At 36.6% G+C, this 13741-nt stretch overlaps 1 protein-coding gene across 2 annotated transcripts; it reads left to right on the forward strand.

The window, feature by feature from the left end:
• Window positions 1-4341: 4341 nt before the first annotated feature.
• On the forward strand, window positions 4342-5840 carry LOC116416551. 2 transcript variants are annotated; one of them, XR_004226932.1, is made up of 3 exons: window positions 4342-4980; window positions 5072-5276; window positions 5363-5840. XR_004226932.1 is itself a non-coding variant. In XM_031925420.1 (2 exons), the coding sequence occupies exons 1-2, from the start codon at window positions 5022-5024 to the stop codon at window positions 5570-5572; spliced, it is 465 nt and encodes a 154-aa protein (XP_031781280.1). In that variant the 5' UTR covers window positions 4342-5021; the 3' UTR covers window positions 5573-5840. The 2 variants fall into 2 exon arrangements, 1 of the variants encoding a protein (XP_031781280.1); XM_031925420.1 differs by having other exon boundaries at window positions 4342-5276.
• The last annotated feature ends 7901 nt before the right edge of the window (window positions 5841-13741 follow it).

Consider the following 13741-nt stretch of genomic DNA (forward strand, 5'->3'; position numbering starts at 1 on the left):
AAAGAGTCTGAGGATCAAAGATGGGTTGGTTAGAGGATGGTTTGTCCTTGCCAGAGGTCTCCTTGCCATGGACTTCATCCTCAGAATCGCTGTGCACCAGAGTCATGTTGGAGCCGAAAATTGTGCCTGATCGAGTCTTACTAGGAGACTGACTGTTGATCGCAGAGTGCCCGCTGGCGCTCATAAACACTGGGAAAAACCTGCTCAAGATTGCCAAAATTGCCTACACGCAGGCACCTCACAAAATGAACGCTACTAATCGTAAACGGATCTTGAGCCACACTACGCAGGGGCATAGGACCTAACGCAGCTAGCTAGAATTCTGTCACGAGGTTTAAAGAGTGAATAACGCAAGCGTGCACGCAGGCACTGAACACAAATAAAAAAGTATGCATACCTCGTGCAGACTACGTGTATGAGAGAAAAGAAAAAAAATTCTGAACGAACGCACTAGCTAGTCGAGAAAATACCTGGGGCGCTGAATGATGCGACAAGATGAGCGAGGCAGGTCCCAAGGCTCCCGAGTCGATGTCATGGTAGTTGCTGGGCTGCCACGGTGACGGTGATGCTGCGCTTTGAAGAGTTGCTGAAGATGCTGCTGCGCTGAAAGGCGGTCGCCTGGGCAGGCTGGCCGCGGCAACGACGTTCCGTCGAAAGGCGGTCGCCTAGATAGGCTGGCCGCGGCAACGATGTTCCGTCGAAAGGCGGTCGTCTAGACAGGCTGACCACGGCGATATTTTTCCGCGGCAGAGCGGTCGCCTGCATAGGCTGACCGCGGCGAAGAGGCCGAAGATTTGCTGCGGGGCGGTCGCCTGAACAGGCGAACCGCGAAGCCAAGTCCCGGGATCAGCTAGCGGGCGCACAGCATGAGACCGGTGAAGATGCTGCGAAGTCCCGTGTTGTCCTCTCCTAGTCGGGGTCACCAATGTGGGAGATTCTGGGTCCTGCTGGACCTGGGTATAGTCCCACTTCCTCTAGGAGATGTTCGGAGAGGCAAATGATGAAGCCAGGACTTCTAGAAGATATAAGTTTATTAGTCAGAGGTGAGGTAGGTACATGTGTACGACTCGAGAGCCAACGACTTTCTGGCCGCGCGCAGGCGGCGAGTTCCCCTCACCAACATGGCGGCTTACCCCCACTCGGAGGAAGTCCCCACATAGGTCTCGTCCGTTCCGCCAAGCGGATCTGGCGATCTTCGACGGAAAAAGCAGTCCACTTTTGCGAAGCGACCCCATAATAGTTTGGTCTCCTTCTCTCTTATTCCCTGGTTTCCTCTTGCAATAGTTAAATATATTAAAATGACGAAATATTATACTGCGTATATAAATATTCACAATGAGTCGTTCAATATAATTTACTAACAATCTAATTATTAAATAAACAAAATTTTATAATACAGATATTTGTCTTAAAGAAATTGGTTATAAATATTAGCAATATTATACAAAATCGTACCCTATATGTACCTTTCAACAAAATGCCTTTATTTAACCATTCGTTGTGAATATTTTGAAATCTCATCAAAACTGTGCAAGCGTTACTTTCGCGTGTTACACCTAAAACCATTTAATACTGTAAAATCTTAGAACTATATTTATAAAGAATTGCTAAACATCATTATTAACAAAACTACTATTAAATTACTGCATCTGCTGTTGATTTTCCAGATTTACTTAAAGAAAAGTAATGTCATAATCACTAAAACTTAAAATATTTAACTCTCAATGTATAATAATTAGTATATTACTATATAAAATAGTAAACAGCTAAATTAACAATTCTTTATAAATATTTAAACATCACTCGTAAAAAAATAGTACAAGCGTCACTATCTATCTCAGGGACGGGAAACTACATCACCCTCTCCCCGAAAAATTTAGTCAAAGAAGGGGGTCTTCGGACCCATGCGTAAGAGGAGTCCCGGAAAATCTCTTTCTCTTATTGGGAAATCGCTCTAAGGATCTCCTCGGAGGGGCATAGAGGGATGGGCCTAAGGTGATGAGTTTTCCGAGGGGGCACACAGAAATCACTCCGGTCCCGGCTCTCTAGTAGCTCGGAAGTTCTCTCGTGCTCGCTCACGATATACGCGCTCAGTCCACATTTTTACATCACGCGCTCAGCCCGCCTTTTGAATTTATACATACGATCTTGCGCTCAGTCCGTATTTTTACATCACGCGCTCAGTCCGCCTTTTGCATTTATACATACAATTTTGCGCTCAGTCCGTAAAACTATTCTTGTATTCTTTTTTTTCTGTCAGATTATTACATAAAGAAAATCTTTTAAACTCAACTCAGTGTGTCGCTATTTCTACAAGTTTTCCCAACCACTAACGCGCTCCAAAAATTATTACATTCATTACACGTCATCAATAACTCTGTGTGAGTTCATCAGCAGCCCACATCACAACCAAAAGTAAGTAAAGTATATCAACACCTATCTCTAACTATTTCTTCCTTTACATCTACCACTGTGAGATTTAATATCATTTCTTCCGCTAAGAGTAGAGTCAAGTTCCGGTTGACAACAAATCTTTCATTTAGAGTTGCGTAACTAATAACTACTACAGTATTTATACTGCCGATCAGGATATTAGTATCCAGTTTATCACAGTGCTAAGTGAAAAATACTAAAAAAAAAATCGGGTAACTTTATTTCGTCCCTAAAAAAAAAAATATACTTACTTTGCAAGTGACTATTCAGGACTTGTGCCTGTTTAACAGTTGCCCTAAAGTTTAGTCAAAAATAACATTGAGGTATAACAAATCTACAAAACCTAAATACTTTGAAATCTGCCTAATTTCTCTTAACAAGTTTTCACTTTCTCTAAACAAACCTTTCTTTTTCCGGGTATTTTATTTATCGAACAATAAAGCTCATCCCTATCTATTTGCGGCAACGTAAGGGTAGAAAGGAGTGACGTACATTCTAGAGATTTTCTACCGAGAAAATTTCTAGAATTAAAACGAACGGATTTGGTCTGAAAAGATTAAATCCGACGTAACATACCGCTGAAGATGGAACAGATACGGAACCGTCCGATGAGACGGAGGACGAAGATTGCGCACTCTCAGAAGAAGATGATGCCGGGGTAGGCGGCGGAACAACCACCCTAAGTTCAACGTCGTCGGTGCGGTTAGGAACCGAGCGACGCGTGAACCACACACACCACCAACAGGTCAAAAGATGGAAATTACGCAAATCACTGTTAAAGTGGAGAGCGACATCTTGAAATGCTCCGTACGAAAGTTCGAAGGAAAATGAGAGAAAAAAGGAGACTGGATGACAGGACCAGCTACAAGTCAAAAGGAAAGGAGTGCACAAAGGAAAGAAGAGGGAGACCAATCAGAAAAAAAGGAAAAACGAAAAGAAACTCCCCTATGGAAAAGAGAAAAAGAAGAGAGACAGCACGGAAAACTAGCAAGCAACACCTTACCCCCACTTTGGAGTGACACTAGTACGTGCGCATGGGCCTGAAGGATCTGAAGAACACGCCCCCGCTAAAAAGCCGAGGGGTAGATGCAGGCCGAAAGGTCATTACGAATTCAGCTGACCGTCGAGAAGGACCCAACCACACCGCAGAACCATGGCACCGAGGAGTTTAAAGAGGAAGCGGAGCGAAACCGAGGAAGTAGAGAAGGCCCTACTCTGCTATTCGGGACACAAGCACGCGAGAATAGAAGGGCATCGAGAAACGCACGCTCTCCATGGAGGAAACTACGAACCGGCAGCACACCGATTCCGGAGGTGTGACCATGATTCTCAGGCCCACAGGGCAATTTATCAGGGGTGCGCGATGAATTCAGATTTGGCATGGGAAGCAGACATCAGACGTGCCCTGAAGCGCTATCCCAAGGAGGACGTAAGGAACCAGTACAAAGAAAATCAATATCCAACCTATCCCCGGGAGAGAGAAGAAGAGGAGGACCTCGGACTCTGGGAATATGAAGGAAATGACCCGGAGGCCCGAGCTAGGCAGGACCAGGTCAACGGAAGGATGGTCCAGCAATATCTCTTTAACTTATGGGACCAACAAGCCCAAGAAGAGGAGATGGGGACAACCTATGCAGACAGGTTGGAACTACTAAATTACGGATGGAAAGAAGATCGTGACAGCGAGACAGAAGAAATCTGGGATTAGTCATCAAAACAAGAAAAAATGAATGAATAATGTTTTTATGTATTCACAGGGAAAAAAATTCTTTTTGTAATTGAAAATAAGAGAAAATAAAGACAAAAAACCTTACACATTGAACACACACAAACAAACAAAAAATACTCATATACAACAACACGCACAAAAATCAACAAAAAAAGAGAAAATAAAACTAAGACAGTGCTCTGAAAACTGAGCACAAAAAAAAGAAAGTTTTTACAAAAACAGGTTAAAACAATTTTTTTTTACCTGAACGGGAGTCGTGCACGCTAGCGCGAGGCTAACTGGCACCGGGACTCGATCGCATCTCTTTTGAAACGGGAGTATCGAACAACACACAGCAAACAAACACTACCAAACACAACAAATTTTTACACAAATAAACGTTGTCGCGGGGTCTCTCCCTCTCCGATTTTTGGTCGTTGCGGTGGGCGTACCTCCTTATTCTCACTTCTTGACCGTGGCGTTTTCCTCTAATTGGTTCTCTTTGGGGGGGTGAGTCCCTTCCTTTGGGTCTACTAGGAAAATTTGTCGCCCGATTGGTTTCTCACTTTTCTTCGCCCCCTCGGTCCTTCTCGGGGTTCGCCTACCCGTATCCCTTTAAAAAGCCCCGGACCGCTCATTCCGCACTCAGTTTCTCACCTTCCGCTCTTCCGTGATTTTCCTACCTGTTCGAGATGTTCGCCACAGTAGTGCTTTGTGCTGGTGTCCTGGTTCGGTTTGTGAGGGCTGTGATCTCTACTCTGGCTCCGATCTTCGATCCAGTGGTTCGTGTCCTTAGTTGACGTCGTCCTGCCTGGGTCCCATAAAAGCCTGTAGGCTGGGTAAGTTTCGTTTTTTTTTTGTTTAAATTATCCAATGTGTGATGTTCCCCTTTTTGGGTATTACTTTCTCCTATTTGTGTTTTTTTTATAGGCCGACCGTCAGGTCCCGGCTACGCCACCGCCCTTTCCGGCTTCTGATTTTGAGGACTTCCCGGAGGAAGAGTCCTTTATTTACTCTACCTTGCCATACGCAGACTCCCTGGTGGATTGACATTGGGTCTTTTTGCCCCTTATGCCGTCAGCCAAGCCACACTCCTCCGACCATCGAGCGGGAGTACTACCGTGATTATGACAGGGTAAGATGTAGTGTTTTTTATATATATATATATAAAGTTGACCTCTCATTGTTGCTCGGTATATTTAATCTTATTTTCTTTTGCAGTTCGTCTTTGATTCCCGGTCCCCTGTTGTTCGGGAGTCCTTCCCCGACTCCTGGATTGAATGTCACCACGAGTCCTGGGAGGATCACGCGGCCTGGAGGATCTGCTCGATCTGCCGTTGCCGCTTTGATCATCCACCCCATATGAAGCGTCTCCGGGGCAAGGGTCTAAGTATTTATGTTTTTTTTTTGTTGTGTCAGCTCTTTAAATGATTGTGGCTAATAAGAAATTTTTGTTTTGTTTACAGAACTGGATCCGCATTCCCGGCAGCAAGTGCTGTCCAGCGATGAGCGACGCCGACTTATTTTAAGATTTTGTAATTGCGTTCTGCGTGCGATACTTTGTCATAATGTTTTCTGTACTGCGTACTATGCTTATTGTCCGTATTTCGTATGAGTCTGTGTGTTAGAGTGTCGTTTTTTTGCATTTTTATGTACTCATATGTATTTGTTTTTGTGTGGTTCAAAATAAATCTTAAAATGAAAAGAATTTCCTGAATGTCTCATGTTTAGTCTTATCCGCCCGCATCTTTTCTCTCTTAGTTTGTCCTAGTCATTTTGAATTCCATTTAGCAGTTTTTGTCAAATTTAATTTTAACTTTTTTTACTAACGTCTCCGTTGTTTTTGTATCATGTATAATTTATAACAGTTGCTATATCCTTTTGTAATTATTTCTTAGAGTTTGCTGCCTTGCGTCTTCCTATTATTCTTGGCGTCGGAGTCAATGGGCTGGAGGTCCCCTTTTTTTGTTCTAGCCGTTGGCGTTTCTTAATATATGATGTACTAAGACGAATCTGCTTTTAGTGTTTTCTAAATAATATATATATATATATATATATATATATATAATGGCATGTAATAATAAATTAATGTTTTATATAAAAACGTTTTTCCCGAACCTCCAGGTATATCAATGAAATAAATTTTGTGTTTATTGTCAACTAACTCTTCAAAAATTGCCTTTTGATCATCGGTCAATTGATTAAACATACATTTAAAGATATCGGCACTTTGTAAGACATTATCTATAGATGTTGCATCATCATTAATAATACTATTTGGTTCTGATAAACTAAAATCTTTGCAAGATTTTTCTTCATTCTCTGATATAATTTGAATATGAGATAGAGCATTATTCTCTTTATTTATCTTAAAATCTTCGGTGAAATAATTTTTAAATTTGTTCCAAATTGTATTACCCTGTATGTTTTCTGCTAAAATAAACCATGCAAAAAATTTACGTAATTGAAATGGTAACATGATGTGACAAGCTTCTTCAAAAATAATAAAAATATGTGAATCATCTTCTATTAAGCCCATTGCAAGTGCTGCGTCTTTATATGTTTGATACTCTACATCTTTATGATTTTTCAAATCTTCAAATGAAGTTGGACCTCTTGCTCGATTTAGTATTAATTTAAAAAAAAATCTCTCAGTATCTTTTGGTGATACGATATTAAGTCAAGCAATAGTATTGTATTGAGAAGAACGTGAACGTTTTATCTAAGATTTTGATTTTTTATTAAATATTCAGGCAGTTCAACATATTTAAGTGTTTTTGAAAAATCATCAATCTTATTTAATTTAAACCATGCTGTTAAAGTAGTTTCTTTATTGTTTATGGCTTGCAATTCTTTATTTTCTTTGTAAACTATATGTTGTTGATCTTTTGTATGGATTCCTAAACGTTCTACAGCGGGTATTTTACCACAAAGAGGATATCCTTGTAGACGCCAAGCAGCTTCCATTGGGCTTAAATATCTACCATCTACATACTGAGTGAGTTCATCATCAAATTCTTTTCATCTTACATAATGCTCTATCTCCACCTTTGTGAATATAATTGAATATGTATTTTATACTTTGAATTGATGCACAATATTCGACATTAATATGACACTTATACTTTTTCAATAAAAAGTTATTATAAGGAACAACCATTGTGTTGTCAACTGGAATAATTTTTCTAAATTTTTTAATTCGATAAGTATAGTTTTGTGAAATGTTATTTCTTCTTCGATATTCAGGATAACCATTTTCTTTAAAAATGGTGATATCGCGGAATGGTTTTGGAAATTTTTTTTTACAAATAGTCTTATTTTTGATGATGCAAGGAGATTTATCTGTATGTGGTCCATGTAACATATGTTTAATTACTAATTTTTATAAACCTTTATCTGAATTATCAGGAATTTCAGCAGAAATGTATTTGTCAATAGATTGAGGTGTCATGAGCTTGTATTTTGGATGTAGCGTAACTACAATATGAGCGTGTGTTAATCCTCTCTTTTGAAATTCTATTGTAAAGACATAAGCTATTACTTTTCATCATAAAGGTAACATTTTTAAATCATTTATTATAAAATATTTTGGTCATTAAGTAAAATAATGAATTTCTATTTGAATACCAAATTGATTTATTTACATTAATTTCAGAATATATCAGACAATAAAAACGAGAGTTAAAATATGGTTTCAAGATTAAATTCCAAAAAAAATCTACTATATAAATTGACTATCTACGGATGAACTGTCCTTTTTTAATTATTTACAATACTTTTATATAAATAAATATTTACATTTTTTATACTCAATTTATTATTTATCAATACAATATAATAAAAACCAAAATTTGGGGGTTGGCGAGCGGAGCGAGCAGGGGGGTACCCCCCCTAGTATATATATATATATATATATATATATATATATATATATATATATATAAGTACATGCTCTCCCTCTACGTATCACTGTCATCGAGCAATTGTCAGAATTCAAAGTGAATCTCAAATCATTTGTGTCGGCATTTAGTTAGGAAACTTGGTTTATATTTATCTTGTTATTTTTACATTGTTCGTTCTTTTATAATATTTCATGTACCTGAATTTTATATTTTTGTAAGGGTACTCCTGCCCGTTGATTTATAAATAAATAAATAAATAAATAAATAAATATATACATATAAAAAAAGGGAATTTTCTCGTCTGTTGATTTTGTTCGTCCGTATCCCTCTTCCTCTGGATTATTTATTTACGTTTCGGGCAGTTCAAGTTGTGAGGTTATACATTTTTTGCTACGGATCCTCAACGTATCGATGCCTCTATTATTCATTTTATTCGCTTTCATGACTCTTAAGCTTTAAATTCGATTTTTACAATATACATACAAGTAAAGCGTCTGTTAATGCACGTATTACTATTTAAGTTGCTAGTACTACCGCAGTTCCAGATGACATATGTACACCTCCCATTACTGCTGGTTACAGTGTGCAAGTGCTGCTCTTAATGATACTAGTATTTTATCTTGACATATTACTTGAAATGCTGGTGTGATATTAAGAGCCTTCCAATATTTCACGTAGTAATTGCTGGCAGTTAATTAGTCTGACTTGTTTGTGAAATATTATTTAGCCTAGCATACAAGATATAATACTTAAAACTAATAAAAGAAAAAATTTATAAAGAAACTAAACAAAAAATCATACATGAATATGTTCTACGTATCGGTATTTTTCAAAATATTTTCCTGTACAAAATTTGTAAACACATTTCGATATTTTTTTTTATGAGTGCATTTTTGTTACTTATGAAACGTTATTCTACAGAGTTTATTTTATTGATAACAGACCGTCAAAAGCCATTATTTTTTAAATACTACCACTAAGTATAATGCTTTCTAAAATCAATTTTTTTTCCCTGCTGCGGTGGAAACGCTATCTTACAGAATATTACAAATATAATCTTATTACTAAAACACACGAAGGGTCGCAAAGATTACATAAGTGACAAAATGAGACATCCTAGGGTGGTAATCGCAGTGACCTGTACATATCTCTGATTTATATTCTATATTAAAAAAATATGGATGTTTTAAGACATAAAATATAGTTATTAGCGCAATTCCTAACCAAAAATTTAGTATAATTAACTTTTTCCATTGCTTTTTCGTCAGTAACAATTGTACGCTGATATAATCAATAACGTGTTTTTAGATCTTCATGACTGTCGGAAATGACTGGTATTACATTTTCTTACATTGTTCACTATTTTTTGATTCGTAGTGGGTGGGTAGGTATTTATACTAGATAACTGTCTGTATCGCAAATAATCATAGAATTCACTTTGATAAAAAATATATAGCTCCGTAAGACGTGAATACTATATAGATTTATAACAATTGTTTTGCGGTATATTTCTCGTAATAAAAATATTGATTTATAAGGACATGTGTCTATAAAATCTAAAGTTTTGTGTAATTGATCCCACATGTTGGTATATTCTATGATTAACTTATGCTGAACATTCGCTTTCTGTTATTCGTAGTTAATAATCATTAAGTCTAAAGCTCGTATTTCAGTATTGAACCATCAGTGTCTAATTCTCACGTATCCGCTTTAAAATCAACAATGATTACCTTTAGTACTTGATGAATTTAGCCCATAACATGCGACCTGAGCCATTTATTACAAGGGGTGATATCAATATGTCATTTTTATAACGTTTAAGTAGAAAGCAGCAAGCTCTCGCAGACAGGTAGAGGAGTTAGTGAGGGAGGTTTTGTATCAGTTATCATATTGCGCGCAAGTCTATAGACCTGCGCTCTGGTGTGATCGCGAAATTTTATATTTTTATGCATGACATTCTAGAGTTCGAATTTCTTTTAATTCATCACGCAAGAGATTTTTTTTGTCCATCCTATGAACAGTCAGAAAAAAATATTCTAACATATTTTCACGTATTTACACATGCAGATCCTATTGGTCTTAATAATTAAGATATTTACTTATTGCTAGCGGGACCTCTTGCATTTAAAACACAAGTCACATTCTGGAACTAAGAAGCCCTGGCCAATTGTAACATTGTGGTAGCCTAAAGTCGCAGAGCGAGCAGTTGGGTGTTCAGTGAATCAATGCATCGATAAGCACGAGAGCCAAACACAGTGCGATAATTTGGGGCAAGTAGCTGGAAGTCTGGCACAAACAGGCTTGATTATCTTCCTAGCAGAACTTTTTGAGCGCAAAATAAAACCCTACTCATTCTCCCTGCCCATGCGTTAAGTTTGCGATAAAATATATATATATATATATATATATATATATATATATATATATATATATATATATATATATATATATATATATATATATATATATATATGTATGTGTATGTGTGTAAATCACTTTAATGACAGATGAGTTCGATCAAAAATAAAAAAAAAACATTGATAAACCACGTAGGCAGTTAGTTTACGTATAGAATGTTCTAAATGCAGTCTCTACATGGGCAGTATCACTTACGTAATAGTACAATATGCAACAAGGGACTAAAGTTGTTAAACACCCCCGCGGGTGGATTTACTGGACAGTAATCACCCTAGGGAATAATCGACTTTATAGCACAGTGTGGCTTAAATCATGACTTAAGTAGTCTATTATTGCACCGTGTATATCGCGGTACAACGATGGACTGCGTATAGAACGCGAATAGACGTGACTTGGCGGATTTAAACAGCTGTGCTATAAAATTGTATACGATACTCGTGAACTAAGCAGCCCATTAGTGCACGGCGTTTTATCACCCTCGCTGCGCTCGGGCTAATACACGCCGTGCACTAATTGGCTACTTAGGTCACACGTATCGTAATATAGTCACGTGTTGCATATAGAAGTTTATTCACGACTTAACTGTGTAGCCACTTTATTTCCTTGAAAAGTGTGACTTAAGTCAATGCAAATAAAATTTTCAAAAGTTTTTTAAATCAGATTTTTTTTCAAATTTTCAAAAAATTAAAAATTTTACTTCCGCAAATGAGGGAATATAGTTACTTTATTCCCACAAATGGGGGACAAAAAATACACGAGAGAATAAAAACCTACTTTAGTCCCGCTTTTCAGGGAATAAAATGGCTATTATAGTTAAGCCGTGAATAAAGAATTTATATCCCGCACTTTGCGGGAAAAAAAATATGAGGGAATAAAATGCTACTTTAGTCCCGCTTTTCAGGAAATATAGTAGCTATTATAGTTCAGTCGTGAATAATTCAATTGTAATGTAAATGATGTGTTATAGATTTATTTTATTACTAAAACCAGTATACAAGCGAAATACTACTGCTATAAAATCGATTATCAACAAGCTTGGTATATTGATATATATTACGCAAATATAATACGTAAACTAGTATAAGGATAAACTTCAATCTAAAAAAATTAATATTTCCATGTACTAGCGATAACCAAAAATTCATATTTATTCTAGAGAAAAATATTTAAATCGCGATTGGGCATAGACGTCGCTATCTCAGTATGAACTTTAAGGTAGAAATATACTTCTACAACTTTAAAAACGGCGAATAAAAATTGTTGGGGCACACGCTTGGACCACTTATTTTCTAATTGTACATGTTTAAAACAATGTAAAATCACTTTTTAACACTAAAAGAGTGCCCTATGAAACTGTTTTCTCGGCCTATAAAATACGTCGAAAACTAGCCATTGTACTTAGTCTACGGTACGATGAAAGGGCGGGAAAAAAACTTAAATTAAATATAATATAAAATGCTTGATTTGATCAAAAGTTCCATAGAATTGAAAATATGGAAAAATTATGAGAATTTCAGGTCAAAAAATTCGTAGCTTTTTTTCGCGATTTTTCCATATTTTCAATTACACATTTTTAACACAATTTTTTTAAATCAAAGCTCTTATCCCGTACTTTCATCCTATCAATATTCATTTTCTGTTTGCGCCTTTAGAGACTAAGTACAATGGCTAGTTTTCGACGAATTTGAGGGGCCGAGAAAACATTTACAAGGCAGTTTTTTAGTGTTGGAACATGGTTGTGCATTGTTTGAAACATGTAAAAATAGAAAATAAGTGATTCGGACGCGTGCCCGTACAATTTTTTTCACTATTTTTGAAGTCAAGAAAGACTATTTTTCCCGTAGAATTCCCCATATACAGTCAGTCTTCTCTTAAATAACTAAGAATTCTTCACGTCATACTATTACAATAAACCACATTATAACAACTTAGTGTTCTATTTATTTCACAGACAGTTTTTGGATCAGCCGCCATAAATACGGACGGCAGAGCAAAGTAACTAAACTCGGTGAATAACCAACCGGACTAACCTACCCCTACATTAAAATGCTACTATTGGTAAAGGTGAAAAAGCAATATGTTGTTACCGACTACCGGAGAAAGTAAAGATCCTACCTCACCATCGCTTGAGCAACATAGTCTGTCTATATAGCCCCTAATATCGATCCAAGTACTCACATCTTACGGCTCTGGGATTCAAAATACACATACACACATATTATAAATTATATTTTGCTAAATTTTCTTGTTGACTTATTATGATTTTATGCGAAGATGTTGAAATTAGAAAAGTATTTTGAAAGTTAAATAATAATCGTGGTTATGATTATTACATTTAAAAAAAGATGAGTTGCTAATACTAACTACCAATACTCATGTGGATCCTAAACAATACGATAATCAATCAATATAAAAATATGTGTATACTCACTGTAGCTAAATATTTTCGTTTCTAAACTATAATAAACGGTAGGTGCGTTATAATCTCTCATCTCTGCTAATAGTTGAAAATGAGAACCGATTAAAATATTAAAATGGAAAACAAACGCCAATTAAAATCAATTTATTTAATCTATTTTAATCGACATTCATGCTCTATTTTAATCTATTCTGATCTCCAACTGTTATTAGAGATTGATCACGACCATCTCCCCAATATTAGTCAAGTAAAAATAAAAATATTTGCTCTTTTTTCCCCGTAGATTTACTGGACTATATACGCCTATTTATTGGATGGTCAATTTAATTTATTTTTTAATTTTCATTCTTATGTTTAAAATCTGAAAGAGCCGGCACTTTTACCTAACTATTAGCATTTCTTATAGAGATCAGATAGGATTTTTATAGAAAAGACTTTGACAATTTTTTGTGGACTTATAAACAAAATTTTCCATGACCGTTTTTGGGTAGGACAAATCTTAATCAATAGTCGCCTTATATTTAAAGATATCATCTTGTCTTTTCGTGCGCTTTTTCAATATTTTATTATAGCTCCCTGGTAGAAAATACACCAACCACGATGGCCCATTCACCAACGGTTGGCCCACGGGGTTTGCCAACCGCTGCCCAACCAAATTTAACTATTAGAAGCCTGCTTTGTGAGTATTAGCTAACATGCGCTCTGCAGCTGATGCCGCACATGCGCTCTATAGTCACTCGTGGCGATTCGTGCGCACACCTTTTCACATAAAATCTAATTCTACGATGTCAAAACTGTATTATCGTTTAATCTAATGCTTTTTTATCAATAATAGAGTCATATTAATAAATTATTTAAGCA

Source organism: Nasonia vitripennis (assembly GCF_009193385.2).
Source record: "Nasonia vitripennis strain AsymCx chromosome 2 unlocalized genomic scaffold, Nvit_psr_1.1 chr2_random0010, whole genome shotgun sequence".
Taxonomy (NCBI): domain Eukaryota; kingdom Metazoa; phylum Arthropoda; class Insecta; order Hymenoptera; family Pteromalidae; genus Nasonia; species Nasonia vitripennis.

What these genes read in the sequence shown, in the direction of transcription:
- LOC116416551 (XM_031925420.1), top strand. Translation starts at nt 5,022, where the DNA reads ATGTTCCCCTTTTTGGGTATTACTTTCTCCTATTTGTGTTTTTTTTAT. An exon ending in ACTACCGTGATTATGACAGG is followed by an intron (nt 5,277 to 5,362) that starts GTAAGATGTAGT and finishes TTTCTTTTGCAG; the next exon opens with TTCGTCTTTGATTCCCGGTC.